The sequence below is a fragment of the Rhinolophus ferrumequinum genome, chromosome 9, assembly GCF_004115265.2.
Source record: "Rhinolophus ferrumequinum isolate MPI-CBG mRhiFer1 chromosome 9, mRhiFer1_v1.p, whole genome shotgun sequence".
In the NCBI taxonomy this organism is placed as follows: Eukaryota; Metazoa; Chordata; class Mammalia; order Chiroptera; family Rhinolophidae; genus Rhinolophus; species Rhinolophus ferrumequinum.
In genome coordinates, this window is record NC_046292.1 from 43,455,823 (window position 1) to 43,473,419 (window position 17,597).

Below are 17,597 nucleotides of genomic sequence, written 5' to 3' on the forward strand. Positions count from 1 at the left end.
TTCTTCTGGCACCCCTAAGATGCGAATGTTGCTACACTGATGTTGTCCCAGAGAACCCTTGAACTCTCCTTTTTTTTTTTTTTTTCTGTTCTTTTGGGTGTTTTCTGCTACCTTGTCTTCTAAATCGCTGATTGGATTGTCTGCCTCAACTAATGTGTTAATTCCCTCTAATGTAGTTTTCATTTCCATTATTGTATTCATTATTTTTGACTTGTTCTTTTTTATATTTTCTAGCTCCTTTTTTATGTTTCCTATCTCTTTGTTGAAGTTCTCCTTGAGACCATTGGGCATCCTTCTAACTGATGTTTGGAACTCTGCCTCTGGTAGAATGCTTGTCTCCATTTTGTTTAGTTCTTTGTCTGGAGCTTTGCACTGTTGTTTTATTTGGGAAAAGTTTTTTTGTCTCCCCATTTTGGCTGCCTCCCTGTGTTTGCTTCTATGTTGGGCTGCTGTGCTTCCTGGTCTTAGTAGAGTGGCCTTATGTGGTGTCCTGTGGGACCCTATAGTGCAGTCTACCTACTCACCTCTCCAGAGCTGGGTGCTCCAGGTGTGTCCCTTATGTGGGTTGTATGTGCCCTCCTGTTGTAGTTGAGACTTGATTGCTATTTGCAATTCAGTGGGAGGGATTGACCCTCAGGCTAATTGGTCGTGAGGACTGGCTGTCACAGTGGAGAAGCTGTTGTACAGGGGCTGACCTTACAGAACAGGGTCCAATTTTGTTGGGCTCTCTCTGATGCCCACCCAGTCTGCTGTTTGGGTGTGTCTTCCCCAGAGATAGCTGGGTGATGCTCTAGCTGGGTTCAAGCTGGCCACTGGACCTGACAGTACTGAGGACTCCTGAGAGGGGACCCCCTACAACCAAGTTCAGGTGCAGCCTGTGCCCTGCCCATTGCCAACTGGCATGAGCCCCAAAGCAATGCTGAGATGACCGCCACCTGTGCTGTGCTTGGGAGGTGCCTTGACAGGCCAATCTGTGAACGAAGGCTGGTTGTCACTGGTGCTGAGCCCAGGGCTGCTCGGCCAGAGGTAAGGGATACTCGGAAGCCAGATGCTGCTTGTTTGGGTTTTGTGAACCTTTGAGAGATTTTAGGAAATTCTTCAGCATGAGCCAAGGCAAGCTGTTTCTATGGAAAAGCCCCTGGAAGTGGCTAGGGTGTGCCTGAAATTTGGTAGGGTGTGGTCTCAGGGAATCATTAGGGCGGGGCAAAGGCAAGGTGATAGCCAGTTTCACGGAGACTCAGATATAGAGTCTGTATGTGTCTGCGTGCGTCTGCACGCAGGAAGGGGAGGGCACAATAAAGCAGCAATGGCTTCCACCTGCTCCTCATTCTGGGAGAAACTGCCCTTCTTCCCCTCACCCTGCAGCTAAACAAATCAGTTCCTCTTCATATGTCCCTGATGCCTTTCGCCTTTTGAGCTGCGGTCCCAGCACTAGACCTCAGAGCAAGTGAGTTCGTCAGTGGGTAAGTCTGTGCACAAAGCGTCTGAAATCGCAGCCGACCTCTATCTCACTCAGCCACAATAGCCGCTAGTTTTTATAGCCAAAAGTTATAGCTTTTCTTCTTGGTACAGAAACCCTGGTCTGGGGAGGGGCTAGGACTCCTAGCTCCTCAGGTGGATACCTCTCCAGCCGATATATCCCTCCTGGTTTTTAATGGTCACACGCGGGCATGGGTCCAGTCTGTTCTGCATCTCTGCCCCTCCTACCAATTTCGAGGTGGTTTCTTCTGTATGTTCTTAGTCATAGGGCTTTGGTATAGCTAGACTTCAGGTGAGTCTCAGCGATGGTTGTTTTGAGGTTTGGTTCTAATTCTTGTGGTTCTGAAAGGAGGTGAGCACTACATTTACTACACAATCTTGACCAGAAGTGTGTAGTATGTTTTGAAAATGGTAAGTATGAGTCCCCCAAATTTATTTTTCTTTTTTAAGATTTCAAGATTGCTCTGGCTATTATAAAATGCCACAGAGCTCTTTTCTTACTGACATCCAAATGTGTTTTTTTTCCTTAAACAGATGCTCAGATTGTTGCAAGACTTCAGCTAATTGCCAGAGTTCTAAGAATGTTGATTTTGACAACTTTTGCTAGTCTTCTCAGAGCTTTTCTGGAGGAGTAAATTTTGGGAGGTTCTTACTTTGTCATTTTAGTAGTTTTTCTCTCTAAAAGTCAGGCTTTTGGAAGTAGAAAGAACCTTATAAAACTATGTTTGAAGTCTACATTTTTCAGAATGTGAAATCAGTTGCATAGAGGTAGAAGGTTATTGCATAGCAACAGAAAATTTGTGACACACTGAAGCATTAATATTTCTACTCTGCCTTAATTACTTAGCTACTCACCCCCAACCCATAGGTTCAATGACCATTTAGTGAGCATCAGCTGTGCATCAAAACTCTCAGGTACTGAGCCTATATAAGCAAAGCACAATCGCCTCTGAAAAGCTCAGAATAATTGGGAAATTATATGGAAGTAATAAATTGAAATTTTTGAATAAAATTCTCAAAGAATGGAGCAGAGAATAACTAATTGGCTGGGAAAGTCAAGAAAATGTCATTGATTTGACTTTAAAGTTGGGTCTGCCAAATGTAATTAGACATTTCTTGCAGAAAAATAACTTCAATAAAGACATTTAGATGATAAAGAACATATCCTGTCTAGAGAATTGATAGGAGTTCAGTAGTTTGGCAAAAGAAGTGCTTTTGAAGAGTTGAGCAGGTTTCAGATCACAGAAATTATCATATGACCAGCTAAGGAGCAAGCCCACACATGGCTGTACACAGAGCTCCAGAGAGTGCTGTTTACCAAACTGCCAGTGATGACATCCTGAGGTTTCACAGTGTGCCAGCCCTGCTAAAAATTTTATAATGATCCAGTAGTCAGTAGGGAGAAGGATTTATTGCTCTGTGAACCCAGTGAACAAAAGATTAAATAGCCAGGAAAAATGGTATAGAAATAAGTTCTTCAATGGCACAACAACATAACTGGAGGCTTTGTTTGAAATAGCAATAACAGTGTTATAACTACTTAATTTATTATATGCCAAGCACACTATACCTTTGTTTAATATACATATTAAAGTTATATTTGTATATTTTATATGTAACATGTATTTTTATATAAGTGTAAAATATAATTTGAGAGGTCATTAGTGTGTGGCTCAGTGGTGCTCCGATAGAGGTATAGGACGTGCAGAAGCCAGATATTCCTTGTTTGGGTTTTGTGAAGCATTGAGAGATTTTAGGAAAGTCCACAGCATGAACTGAGGCAAGCCATTTAGATGGGAAAGCTACTGGAAGTGGCCTGGGTGTGCCTGAATGTCAGGTGGGGTGTGGTCTCAGGGAATCACTAGGGCAAGGCAGAGGAAAGGTGATAGCCAGTTTGATGGAGACTCTGATATGGTTTCTGCCTGCATCTGCATGCCTGGAGGGGGAGGGCTTAATAAAGAAAAAATGGCTTCTGCCAGCCCCTCTGTATGGGAGAAAACTGCCCCTCTAGCCCTCACCCTACAGCTAGACAATTCAATTCCTCCCCATATGTCCCTTGTGCCTTTTGAGTGGCTGACCCGTGCTGGAGCTCTGAGCAAGTGAGTCTGTCAGCAGGTATGTCCTTGAGTGGAATCTTTAAGAGGAGAGTCTGGCAGAGCAACTGACCTCTGTCTTACTCAGCCACAATCGCCGATGGTTTTCACATCCAGAAGTTATGAGGACTTCTCTCCCCGGCACTGAAACCCTGCACTGGAGAGAGGCTGGGATCACTTAATCCTCAGGGAGGGACCTCTACAACTGAGATATACCTCCTGATTTTTAATGGACACATGCAAGTGTGGGACCAGCCCGTTCTGCATCTCTGTCCCTGAGCCTGCCAGTCTCTAGGTGACTTCTGTATATTTCTAGTTGTAGGGCTTTTTTTTCAGCTAGATTTCAGGTGATTCTCAGTAATGGTTGTCAGTGGTTTAGTTGTAATTGATGTGTCCTGAGAGGAGGTGAGCACAGTATTTACCTACTCCTCCATCTTGACTGGAAATAATCCATCAGCCTATTGAGAAATAAGCATGGAGAAATGGAATAGGTGGCCTCATTCCAGAAAGCCAGCTGGGAAATGGAACAGTGAGGTAAGAACAAGCCTGCACTTCTACACTGTGTTCCGGAAAGGATATAACAGAATTTGGCATGAGGACTAAGAATAGCACATTGGAATGAGGTGACAAGAACCGAGGAGTAGTGGCAGAGATCTGATCTTGGTCAATAGGTACAACCTAGCAGCAACACAAAATGATTCTACCTTATTTTATTTATTTATTGAAAACTACCATGTTCCAGGTACTGTTCTTGATATTGAACAAGACAGTTACTGTTCCTACTCTCAAAGAATGTATTAGTTAGCTATTTTTTATGTAACAATACACCTCAAAATATAGTGGCTTAAAACAATAACCATTCATTCACCTCACAAATGTAAGATTGATAACTTAGGGATTCAGCTGGGCTGTTCTTGTCTGAGCTATGATCACTCATGCATTTGCATTCAGCTGTTGGATATGATTGGGTACAGCTCGTCTCAGCTGGTCTTATGCACAGCTCTGGTAGTTGGCCAGCTGTCATCTAGGGCAATTTGACAAGAATAATGAGGGCCTGTGTTTCTCATCATCCATCAGAGTAACATGGGCTTGTGTAAGTAGTGGTAGCACAGTTCGAAAAAAGCAGGTAGAAGCATGCAAGGTCTCTTGAACTCTAGCTCAGAAAGTCCATTTCATCACATTCTATTGGCCAAAACTGATCAGCAATCCAGCCCAAAGTAGAGAGAAATGTAAATTGATTTCCATCTTTTGAGGGAAGAATTTGTAACATTACACTGAATGGGGTGTAAATGCAGTGAGGGGCAATATTTTGGCCATTTTGGCCAATGAATTTTGTTCTCAGTCAATTTTAAATTCCATAAAAACTAAACAGGGTGATGAAATTTATATTTTATTCTCTCAGAGTAACTGATATTGGAGTAGCCCTTCTGTTATAAATAACCAGAAAAATTGACAAAGTAACTAAAATAAGTTTTCAGGTGTTGGAAAACTGACAGTTCAGAACCGTGCTCCCCAAGAGAAAAGAACAAATGAGATGAGCTGTAAAATCTCTCTTTCTGCCTAGGGCATTTACTTGATCCCATCACAGGAAGGAGGAAAATCAGAACACAGTTGTCTCATCTTGCTAAGATGAGAATGTATAGTTTGGAATTTTGGGCAACTGACATAGTCAGAATTGGTACCGCAAAAACAGGAAAGGAGGAAGCTATACCAAGAAAGAGTTCTACAGGTAGTCCGAGAGATCTGTCAGATACTAAACTGTGTCTGTGTAGGATGAGACTCCATGAGGCTGGGAAAGAATATCTACTGAGGATAAAACAACTACCAGAGAGTTATCAGCTTAATTACTGGCATAACTTTTACATGGTTGGAATTATTTGAATTCCAAACAGAGTGAAGAGATCATGTTGAGCACTTCTGTAGAGGCGCCAGAAAGGTTACTCTTTAGGAGCCCTAGAATGAAACCTATACTGTACGGACTCTAACACAGATTTAAAACAAGACTCAAAGGATCAACGTGTCCTATAGATAAATTCACTTCCTCTTGAAACAAAACTCAACCATCTTTAAAGAAGACAACATAATTCAAACACTCAATGAAATTTTACATAGTCAATCCATAGTTACTAAGCATATGAACGAGTGGAAATATGTGGCCCAAGACCGAGAGAAAAGAAGTTAATAAAACCAGACACAAAAACGGCAGAAACGATGAAATTATCAGACAAAAAACTGTAAATGGATATTATAAACACATTCAAATATTTAAAGGGACACAGGAAAATATTTGAGAGATACAGTTTCTAAAAATAAGAAACAATTGGTACTTCTAGAGTGAAAAAATAAATTACATGAAGTAAAAAAAAAATAATGGATGTCTTCATGACAGATTAGAAATTCCAGAGAAGGGAAACAAGGGAACTTGAAGGCAAGGCAAGAGAAACTATCCAAAGAGAAGCATAGAGAGAAAAAAGGCTGAACAAAATGAACAGAACCTTAGTAGTTCAGTTGGTCAATATCAAGGGGTCTAACGTGTGTGACCGAAATCCCAGAGATACGGCGTCAGGAGATGAGTTCAAAACAACAAAATATTTGAGGAAATAATGAGCAAAATGTACCCAAATTTTCTAAAAATGATAAACTCACAGATCTAAGAAGCTCAATGAAACCGAATCTGCATAAACATAAAGAAAACTATATCAGGACACATTATAACCAAATTGTTGGGGGATAATGATAAAGGCAAATCCTAAAAACAGGCAGACGACAAAAGACTCCTAATCAATAGGAGAACAGAAGTATAAATAATTGTGGGCTTTTCATCAGAAACAATGTAAGAAAGAAAACAATGGGATGACATCTTCAAAGTGCTAAAAGCAAGAAACTGTTAACCTAGAATTCTATAACTGGTGAAATTTTTCTTCAAAAATGAAGGCAAACTAAGGACATTTTGTGACATTAAGAAAATAAAGGATAACATGGCGAGAATCCAGGGCACAGTGTATTACTCTGGTTTTCAAGAGGTGAGGTGGAGGAGGGAGTCAACCTGGGGACGTATCAACACATATCCCTCCCCTGAAGGTTGTTATGCAGTGATGAAAATAATGAAAGATGTTATGGGGCTGCATATATTTGAGAAATTTTTCCTTCGGTACCCAAGACCCAGTGGCAACCACGATTGTAATTTATTTGCACGGTTATAACCCCCTCTCCCTGAACCCCACTACCACTGGCACTAGCCTGTGAGCTCTGAGGAGGGACAGCCCTGTTCCTCTCCTTGTTAATCATTGTATGTCTGGCTCATGGTATGTGCTCAAGAAATAATTGAGTTGAAAATACTATTTGTGTGTATAATACTACCATGTTTCCCCGAAAATAAGACCTAGCTGGACAATCAGCTCTAATGAGTCTTTTGGAGCAAAAATTATAATAAGACCGGTATTATATTATTTTATTACATTACATTACGTTGTGTATATGTTATATTATATTACATTATATTATATTATTATATTAAAGACGCAGTCTTATAGTAAAATAAGACTGTGTCTTACATTAATTTTTGCTCCAAAAGACGCATTATAGCTGATAATCCAGCTAGGTCCCATGCCGTCAATGTGCTATATGGACAAGACTCCATGTTTGTGAATTTTATCCTCACCACCACAGAGGATAAAATTATATCCCCATACCCATGTTTTAGAGGAAGAAAACAGAAGCTTGCTGGATTCTTGCTCAAAACCACAGTAAGGAATTGAGGAGATACAAAACTGGATGTGCCTGGAATGCCCTCACCCCCAGTACCCTCCCACTTCCCTCTCGGTAGCTCAGCAACAGGCTGGATCAGCAGACTGGAGTTAGTCCAAGGCGAGAACAGATTAACTCCAAGTTAGAGCTCTCCAATTCCCTATTCTAACAAAGTGGCTTTCTCACCCAGGAAACTGTCCTAGTTACTTAGTCACCTGGCCAACCCCTGCCTCCTGTCAGCAGCTATGTAGTGCATTCTGAGGTGGTCTGTTTGCATGCAGGCCAGCCATGCCTGACCCAGGCACATTTCCATATGAGCTCAGGCTGCCCTGTGTGTCCTGCTTTTTCTTTGCTTGTAAATCCTCTGATCCCTGACCTGATGTTAAATTTACACTGCAGCATGTGTGTGTCTGTGTCTCTTTGCTGGACAGCAGTGGAGAGAATATTCACAGCCTGGATGGCTTTTGGGTAGAATTTGTGCCTTGGCAATGATGCCACAGAAAATGTCATATGCTTGCACACTATGTGTTAGACACGGATGCAAAGGAACAGTGTAAGGGGCCCTGGATCTTCCAAACTAGTGTGGAAATAAGAGAGTTAAAAAGTCCGATAATATAATCTTTATATTAATGCTTGGGCAGGACTAGAGCTGATATTTTAAAATGTTTCCAATGAGCTTTGAGCTTAGAAAAAGGCATTTCACATTGCCAGAAAATTCAGTTACTCCCAGTTATCTACTTCCTCAAGGATTCTGATTAATTGTGGTCATAACTCTCTTGGCTTTGGGTCTCGTTCCATAGGTTAGGTTAGGATGAGTACCCAGTGGCTTTACATTTATTCCACAAGGAATGGGTGAATGTCTGCCCATCTAGAATCATGGAAAATGTGTAGCAGAGTAGGAATGGCACTCAGAGATGACTTCAACAAAGCCCTTCATTTTACAAATGAGGAGATTGATGACATTACGTCAAGTATTTTGGCCAATTTCTTACTATCCTACTTGGGTGATTTGATTGGGAAAAAAGAAAAAGAAATGGAAGACAAGATCCTAGATAGATGGGAAGTTCAAGACCTGTTGTGATTGATTTTATTCTAGTAATATCATTTAGGGTGATTTCTAGAGATGCAACTTCACAGTGTGTTACAAAGAAAGTACTCACTTCCTCTTCTTCTTCCAGGCAATAGGAAATCTTCCAGGTAGTTCTTCCAGATATACTCTCATCTCTCCCATGGGGGACAGAGTAGGAGTCTGGCATTTCTGGCTCCCTGCTATAAAATACTCTACCAGGGCCCTGCTGGGTTTAAGCTTGTAATATGCACCATCCAAAAACTGACAATCTTCTGGCAACACTTTACTTGGCCCTGGGTCCAAGACCAAGGTAGGATTTCCTTAGGGAGACCATAAAAACCGCTTCTTCCTTAAAAAGCCTGCCTATTAATATGGAATAACATCTGCCATGCTGACTTCCCAGAGGGCCATTCTGAGGAAGAAGCAAGATAAAGTTTGTAGAGTGCTACCAAGTGTGAGTCTTTATGGCGAACTTCTGTGGCGGTCTCACCAGGGTCCACGTCTAACTCATATCAACCATTTGGCATGACTTTGACCTGAGCCATTTCAACAGGCCAGAGGTAAATTGATGTCTGAGGAAGGAAGCAAGAAGGAGGCAGCAGATTACAGCGATAAATTTTATGATGAGCTTTATGGTTTCCAAATCACGTAAAGCCCATTATTTTCTGTGATTCTCACAGCAATTCTTCCTTTCCAGAAGGACTCATTATCTACTTTTCATCTCCTGGATGAAAAGGTAAATCACAAGATACAAGATTTGCTCAAGGCTACACTGTAGGAGATCACAAAGTGGATTTGGATCCAGTTTCTCTGAGTCCAATGCCGACAATCTTTCCTCAGAGCTACATCAATTCTGTTCCCTCACTTCTGAGCAGGCGCCGTGCCTTCAAAGGAAAGAACATTCCGACTCTTCTTGCTTTCCTTTCTGCTCTCCTTCCTCAACACTTCATGCCCGAGGAACAGCACAGATGCAGTGGCTGGCTGGGGAGATGGTGATGCCTATTCTGGATTTCAGGGTCAGCTTCTCATTATGGGGGGGCTTAAAGGTAAATTTTTGCAAAAGGGAAGTGAAGAAAATAAACAGCTCAGTCTTGGCCAGCTGTTCTCCAAGGCATGCCCGCTTTCCTGAAAGACAAGAACATAAGACGAGTTACCTTCCCTGGTGGTGCCGATGCCCAGCGCTGATTGAAATCTTCTCCCGCGTCTTCAAAATCTGAACAGAGGAGGGCCTGCTAGGCCATGGGGCTTTCAATCTGACAACCACCTGGCTTAAGCATAAACATAAGTCCAGACTCACAAACTCCAGTGCCTTCAGCGGTCAGACAGGTGAGGCACGGAGGTGAAGGGGCAGCAAGTAGACAATAGAAGTAGGAGGCCTGGGTTGACCTAGAAAGGATGTCTAGCCTACAGGCTTTCAGAAATCCATTAGCAAACAATGACAAAGGGGAAAACAAAACTCTCTGTTGTTTTTTCAGTTATTAAAAAAAAACTGTCCAAAAATTAAGCCAGTAAGTGTCAGAGCAGGGCTTCCGAAGCACAGGGCATCTTTCCCCTATGTCACGTTTTCCTCCTCAGTGATTGGGGGCCTCACTGACATGGATGCGTTCCACATATGAACTGCTTCAGCCTCCCTCCTGGAACAATCCTTGTACATGGCGGTCCTTCCCCCAACAGGGCCTTTGCTTCTAAGGTGTGGGCCCCAGGCTGGATCCTTCAGGCCGAGGCTCATGCTGGGCCCTGTCCTAACCACAAAACACTCCTTTTGTATGAGTCCAGAGCTGGAGGCACAAGGTCAGAGATCCAATTCAACTCCTCCCATTTCATAGCCATGTGATTCGTGGCAAATAAAGTAACCTCTCCAGGGATTAGTGGAAATGTGTGTGTTTAAGATGGGAACTTTATTTTATGTATTGTGTGAGCTACACACTGAATACAAAGAATGCATATAGCAAAACAAAGTATTTTGATACATCTTCTGGATAATCATAAACATTTTAGCTATAAAATAGCATATCCTTAACTTCATCTGGTTAATTATAAAAAAAGAAGAAGAATATAATTGAAAAGACTACCTTTAAAAAACGCCTTTTTGGTGGTAGCATTACTAAAATAGTTTTCTGTATATTACACTCCTCTACTATAATACTTTCCATATCATGTCTTTTATTCTAAAATAATTTAAAATGTACAGAAAACTTGGAAGAATAATATAGAAAACTGATGTTTCCTGAGTTATTTGTATATAAGCTGCCTATACAGTACCTAGGAAATTTCAGTATGAATTCCCTGAATCAAGGACATTCTCCAACATAACCACAATATAACCATCAAATTAGGAAATCATCACCATGTTCTCAGAGGCCAATCACGTTTTGCCAGTTGTCCCAATAATGTCTTTTATTGTAAAATGATCAAGTTGAGTATGGCAGATTACATTACGCTGTCATGCAAAGGAATCTTCAACTTTCAAGACTGGCATTTTTGACGATGACAGACCAATTATTTGGTAAATGTCTCTCATGTTTCCCATGATTAGAGTCAGGTCATGAGATCATGCATTTCCGGCGGGAATATCTCCAGAGTGAGGCTGTGCTCTTGTCATTTCACCCTATCAGGTGGTGCACGGTTTTGATCGGTTCCTTTATTGGTGAAGTTAACTTTGATCACTTACTTACAGAGGAGTCTACAAAATTCTCCCCTGTGCAATTATTTTTGCTCTTTGCAACTAATAAATACTACTCGACAGTATGTTAATAGACCATTCCTCATTGAATTACTGTGTTTCACTGAAAATAACACCTAGCTGGACCATCAGCTGTAATGCATCTTTTGGAGCAAAAATTAATTTAAGACCTAGTCTTATTTTAATATAACATCACACCAGGTCTTATATAATATAAAACCCGGTCTTATGTTAATTATCGCTCCAAAAGATGCATTTGAGCTATTGTTCCGACTAGGTGTCATTTTCAGGGAAACATGGTAGCTTCCATTGCTATTTCTTGGCCAAATTAGGTATTACTCTAATGGCTGCCGATTCATGAGTTTTAAAATGTCATCATTCCCTCCACATTTCTTAGCATTCTGGGAAAGGAAATGCTTTCTCTCCTCCCCATTTTATTGATTCACTCATTTATTTATATCAGTATGAATTCACACATTCCTATTTTTAGTCAAAGGGTTTAAGTCTGTTATTATTTGCCTTGATTCTCAAGATATTCCATATTTGGCTAGTAAAGGCCCATTCAAGCTGGTATTTCCTCACTTTTGGTAACAAAAAGATATTCCAGGCTCATCTTATGCTTTCTCTTGCTGAGCCTGGAATCAGCCATTTTCCACAGAAGTCCTGGTTCCTTTTAGTGGATAATGATATCTGGAAAGCACGATCTGGACATTAGAGATGCTCACTGGTGTCAAGGTGGTGTTGTCCTCAGGACATCTCAGTGGGTAGAGCCAGGAAACCCATGTGTGTATGGAATGTGAGTATATACACACCCACATTTACATTTACAAGGCCTTACAATTAAGTTTGCAAAATTGTTGCAACAATATTGCTAACCTTTTTTCGATATTAGAAGGATTAGTCATTATAAATTTCTACCAACTTTACAGTTAACCAAGTTTACCATTTGGAGATGCTGAAAAGGCTGTGTGAAAAAGTTAGACGACCTGAACTTTTCGCCAACAATTCATGGCTCTTGCCTCACAACAATACACTAGCTCACATGGCACTGTCTGTGAAGGAGTTTTTAGCCAGTAAACAAATAAGTGTATTGGAACACCCTCCCTATTCACCTGATCTGCCCCAATGACTTCTTTCTTTACCCAAAGATAAAGGAAATATTGAAAGGAAGACATTTTGAAGACATTCATTGCATTAAGTGTAATACAACGACAGTTCTGATGGCCATTCCAGAAAAAGGTTCCAAAATTGCTTTGAAGGGTTAACTAGGCACTGGCATCAGTGCATAGCTTCCCAAGGGGAGTACTTTGAAGGTGACCGTAGTGATATTCAGTAATGAGGTATGTAGCACTTTTTCTAGGATGAGTTCGCGACCTTAATTGTCAGATCTTCATATATTTATTTCTACATCTATCTACCTGTCTACCTATCAAAAAATAGAGTTCATATCCATCGCCCGGATTCCAACCCAACAAAACAGACTTCATTCTATTAGCTCCCTTTCTCTATTTGTATCTTCCTCCCACTATCTTCGATGTTTACTCTTGGATCAGCATCCCATTTATATAACTTATCTCCCTTCGCTGTCACAAGCACCCTGTGCAGGCCTCACCTCATCTTGATCATGCTCTGACACCCACTTTAGGCGTCCGCCATCCCCTCCCTGTCGAATCCCTTTCTCACCCCACTTGGACTGCAGGACCCCACATTGGTCACCACCACCATCCCTCTTGCATGGGTATTGTCCTATTTTCCCCCTAAATAATACATATTCAAAAGGAAAAAATGTGAAAAAGAAAAGTGTAAAAAAAGACGATGAGAGATGTGAAAATGCCATGGTTAAGACCTCAAAGCCTCAGTTTCGTTACCTATAAAGTGGTGATGCCAATTTGCACCTTGTAAGTTTACACAAGAACATGCTGCATGGGAACTGTTTGTATTTTTTTTCCCCTGCTTCATTTGTTGTCATATCCTCAGCGCTAAATACTTGGCACATAATAGATGCTCAGAAATATTTATAGAACTGAAGACTTGGGAAATTACTTGAAATAATCTAGGAAACATACCTTTTTCAATACTAAGAAATATATTCAGAAGTTTTGTTATTCATTTGACAATGTTTTAAGTAAATGTCCTTCTGGAACTGGCTGGTTTGGAAACGTGAGAGTTTTTACAGCATCCTCTTTTGTACTATTGAGTTGTCTACCATGTAAATGCATTAACTAGATTCTAAAATCTAATTAAAATTAGAAAAGGCAAAAGGACTTCTGGGAGTGTTGACACTGTCAAGCTGCGGTAATCAGAGTCACTCCTGATGCCCACGATAAGCAAGCAGCCCCTTTCCTTGATCCCTTTCATCCCCTTATTATAAATCATCTCAAGTGTGAGTGGGTGGCCCTTGAAAAGAATTTGGGACATTTAAAGATTCTCTAAAGACAACTAGTGCCCAGCCTTCTCTGTGAGCAAGAGGTGATGTCTGAGTCTCTGTCCCCAGTGTTCTGGGGGACAGAACAAAGTGAAGCTGAAATCAGAGGCCAGTGAGGGCTGAGAAGTCAGGGCAGCCTGAAGCAATGCTGACCAGGGAGTCCTGCGGTGCAACCACAGCCACAGGGAGGCACGCTGGGCAGGGCTATCTGGAGATGGTTCACCTAAGGCAAAAGACCGCAGGGAGAAGAGCAGGAAGGGCGGAGAGTGGGACTCTGGACTCACACACTCATCCTTCGCAACTTACCTATTGAGAAAGGCAGAAAGGCTTCCCTTTTCTTAAACTGTCCATTCTCCAGGAAATGCTCCGGATTGAATGTGTCAGGGGTGGCCCACTCTGTGGGGTCCCTGTGCAGTGCAGTCAGATTGGTCAGGATTATGGTCCCCTGGAGAAGGCAGAAAAGACTCAGGCAAGGCTTGCCCCTCACAACACACCTCTGCAAAGGGGTGGAAGTCCCCTGCTCCCAAGCCCGGGCCTGACCACATCCCCCCTCCCCAACCCACCATCTTCTGAGACACCCACCCCACCCATGACCCTGCTCTTTGCCACGGGATAACTTGCAATGATGCACTGGAATCGCCTGCTGGGAATTTTACTAGGGAAATGTGGCTCCTCTTCACTGCAGTATGGATCTTATCCACAGGACAAGTAAGTGCAGGACTTGGGAGGGGCACGTATGCATCAACGAGAGAAGAACATAACAGCCTGCCAGTCAGTACTGCACCGAAATCAACCCCTTTGCTCAGTGAAGTGATAACTATGGCAGCTCTACCAAGGTAAAAGATGGCTCATTCTGTTTCTCCCATGTTCTTCCCTCCAATGTGCACTTCACTGCAGAAGAGGTTTAATGATAGAATCAGGTGCCCAGTCAAAGGAATCACTACCATGACAGTATACAGAAAGAACCCCAGGAGTCCTCCTTAAAGCCTGCCTTCCCCTTATTGTGCCTTCATCTGATCCTTCAGTGAGGCTGGCCAATTTTACTTGAAATTTCTTTTGATTCTGTCACCTCCATTCTATGTCCACTGTTGCCCTCTTAGTCCAGGCTACCAACCTTGATTGCCTACACTCCTATAATAGCTGGCTAACTATGCCTCATATCCTCTCTTTCCCCTTTCAATCTGCTCCACACTCTGAAAGCAGAGTGATCTTTGAACATCCTTGAATCATGTCACACCCATCTACCCATCTACCTACAAGTGGAACTGGATAGATACCCTTCAATAGCTTCGCATCTCTCTGAGGTGAGAGATCCATTGCCTGACCCCTGTTCGGGCCACACGCTCTCTGCCTGCACTCTCTCTCCTATTACCTTGGCCTGCTTTACGTGTCTCAAACATGCTGTGTTCCCACTCATTCCCATGCCTTTTTAAATGTTGTTTACAGAGTCTGGAATGTTTTTTCTCCCACTTTGTCACTGAACTAACTCATAATTATTCTGTTATCCTCGGCTCCAACATCACTTCCTTTCAAAGACTTCTCTGACCACTCCTGCTCTTACTACCCATTCCAGCCAGCCAGTGAAATTTTTGAAACCAGTGAATTTTTTCCCTTGAACAGTTATCCTGGTTTCTATGCATGTACTTACATGATAATTTTCCTCTTGGTTGTTTTCCCAGACCTGAGCATTTCAGGTGCTTAACAATCATTTGTTGAATTAATAAAGAATAATCACAACTGTTTGAAGCCCTTTCTATACTAAGCATTAGGTTAAATGTACTATATGCTGGACCTCACTTTACCTCCACCTGTGAGGTAGGTTTAAATGCATTTTACAAATAAAGAAATTGAACGTCCTAGAAGTTAATAATGTGCCCTGAGTTACGTAATGGGAATAGATAAAGCCACGATTTCCACCAGGTCTATTTGACATCAAAACCATGGCTCTTAGCCTTTACAACATACTCAATTAGGTCTCTGAGTTTCCAGGATGGTTAGTAAAGTTGACATTAAAAATCGGTGGGAAAATGAATCTGTTGAGCTGCGCTGATTCTTTGGACCTCAATGAATTGCTAGAAAATTGCAAACAGCACCTGTGAAATAATTTAAACCTCAGCCTTCACCTACAACAGTCAATCAGTTAGAAAATAGTGAATGTAGTAGCTGTAGGAATAGCTGCTGTTCCTGACTCTGCAGGGACCGTGACCAAGGAGTATCCAATGGGTAAGCTCCTCGGGTTCAAGCCTCTTGAAATCGTCTCCAGGTAGGACACACATAATGAAACACACACAAGCTGGACTGGACCCACAATGAGGTGAGAAAGCAAAGGAACTGTAAATGTGCAGTGCGCAGAGAGGACGCTAGGGGGCGGAGGAGAACTGCCTGCTGAAATCCTAAGATGGGTGAGCGGAGTGAGATCACAATTTCTTTTGTGAGAAGACAGAATTTAACAGGAACCAACTGAAAACAATTGCAAGAAGACTCTTTTAAGTCAAAGTAAATTAACTCCTGTGTAGAGAACATGGTGTACTACAAAAAAGATGAGCCTGGGAATGAGAACAGATATAGTTCTGGAACTCAACTCGTCACTTTGTAGTTGAGAGTTCTCACATAAGGTGAATCACTCCGAGCCTTGAATTCCCAGTTTATAAAATAAGAATAAAAGTTATTCTGAGGACTAATTAAGACATTTAGAAAGAACCTATGTTGTCCATGGCACATAATTATTGCTTAATAAGTGTTGGTTCCGTTCTCTCCTTTTCTAGTAATTAATTTTGCACACACTTGGATTGGTTTCTCTTATGAGACGGTCCCAAAACAGGGCTGTAAGTAAAAGCTGGACAAATGCCTGTGGGGATAGTATGTTAGAAACACCAGCACTGATGTGATGTTGGCCCAGGTGCTCTCAACTGTCCCTTCATATTGTATTATGCTACCAGCACAGTATCGTGAGGCAGAATTTTCCAAAGTAAATCTGGCAAGTCCCTAGTCCTGTGAGATGCTCTAATAAGGCAAAGAATAAGATTCGATGACAAAGTCTGACTACGAACTGCTGCCGGCTGTATCTCCACAAAGATTCACAGTACACATTATATAACAAAACCAACAGTGAGAAATTCTACAGCAAAGAAAAGTCAATCTTTGCGTAAACGTATTTGACCTGAGAATCCCCCTTCTCCTCCATAATAACTATCAATATCTCTAAAGGCCACACAAGGGGGAAAAAACTAGTGTTAAATCGGGTATCACATACCTCGCTCCCCATTTAAGTGATTCCTAGGGCAAGAATACAATGTCACTTTTCAAGTTCAGATTCGTACCATTTAAAAAGATGCACTTGAAGATCTGAGGCAGGGAGTCCCTAATTACCTTGGGCAGGTGGTATCCAGCCAGGGTGGTATCGACTGTCACTTCCCTGGGCACATTCAGGGGGATGATATTTCCCATTCTCTGCACCTCGTGGATAACGGCATTGGTGTAGGGCATGGACTCTCGAGCGGCCATGCTCGGCGGCTGCGACCGGCCGATCACTGTGTCGATCTCAGCTTGTACTTTTTCTGGAAAAGAGGAGAAAGCTCTAGTATTCGATTATGCCACAACTTTCCTTGAGCCTGGTTACGCTAAGGAATGGAATAACCAGAATCAGAATGGCTAAAATTAGAGTAGGCTTTCTAGACTCTTGTTTCTCAAGGAAGTGTAAGAGTGGAAAGCAGGCCCTGGTGTAAGACAATTCTGGTGGCACACATTTGCTCTAACCAATTACTGTTCTACGTTACTTAAAACCTGTGATCCTCAGTTTCCTCCTCTTATTATGTGAGGGTAAATCTACCTTCATCTTAAGGATATTTTGAGATTTATGCGAATTGATATAGGTGAGCACCCAACAAATGATAGAAGCTGGTGTTTCTCAATATGTTTTTTCCTTTTTCTATAGTAATAGAGATTTTAACTGGATACCTGGTTTCCCAGCCAAAGACCAATTTCCCACATTTTTTGTGGCTACATGTGACTATGTGACTGAGTTCTGAACAATAGAATGTATGTAGGAGGGATGTTTAATACTTGCAATATGCCCTTAAAGAAGGGTATATGCTGCCTTCT

General features: G+C 41.8%; 1 protein-coding gene across 2 annotated transcripts in view; it reads right to left on the minus strand.

Annotated features, from left to right (window-relative positions):
- Positions 1-9,000: 9,000 nt before the first annotated feature.
- The window catches only part of LOC117026547 (cytochrome P450 2J2-like), a 45,794-nt gene continuing 37,197 nt past the window's right edge, over positions 9,001-17,597 (minus strand). For both annotated transcript variants that reach the window (XM_033113335.1, XM_033113334.1), the window contains exons 7-9: positions 16,866-17,053; positions 13,803-13,941; positions 9,001-9,513 (exon numbers count right to left, since the gene is read on the minus strand). In XM_033113335.1, coding sequence (XP_032969226.1) covers positions 9,335-9,513; positions 13,803-13,941; positions 16,866-17,053 — 506 coding nt within the window. In that variant the 3' untranslated portion in view covers positions 9,001-9,334. The remainder of the gene's footprint in view (positions 9,514-13,802; positions 13,942-16,865; positions 17,054-17,597) is intronic.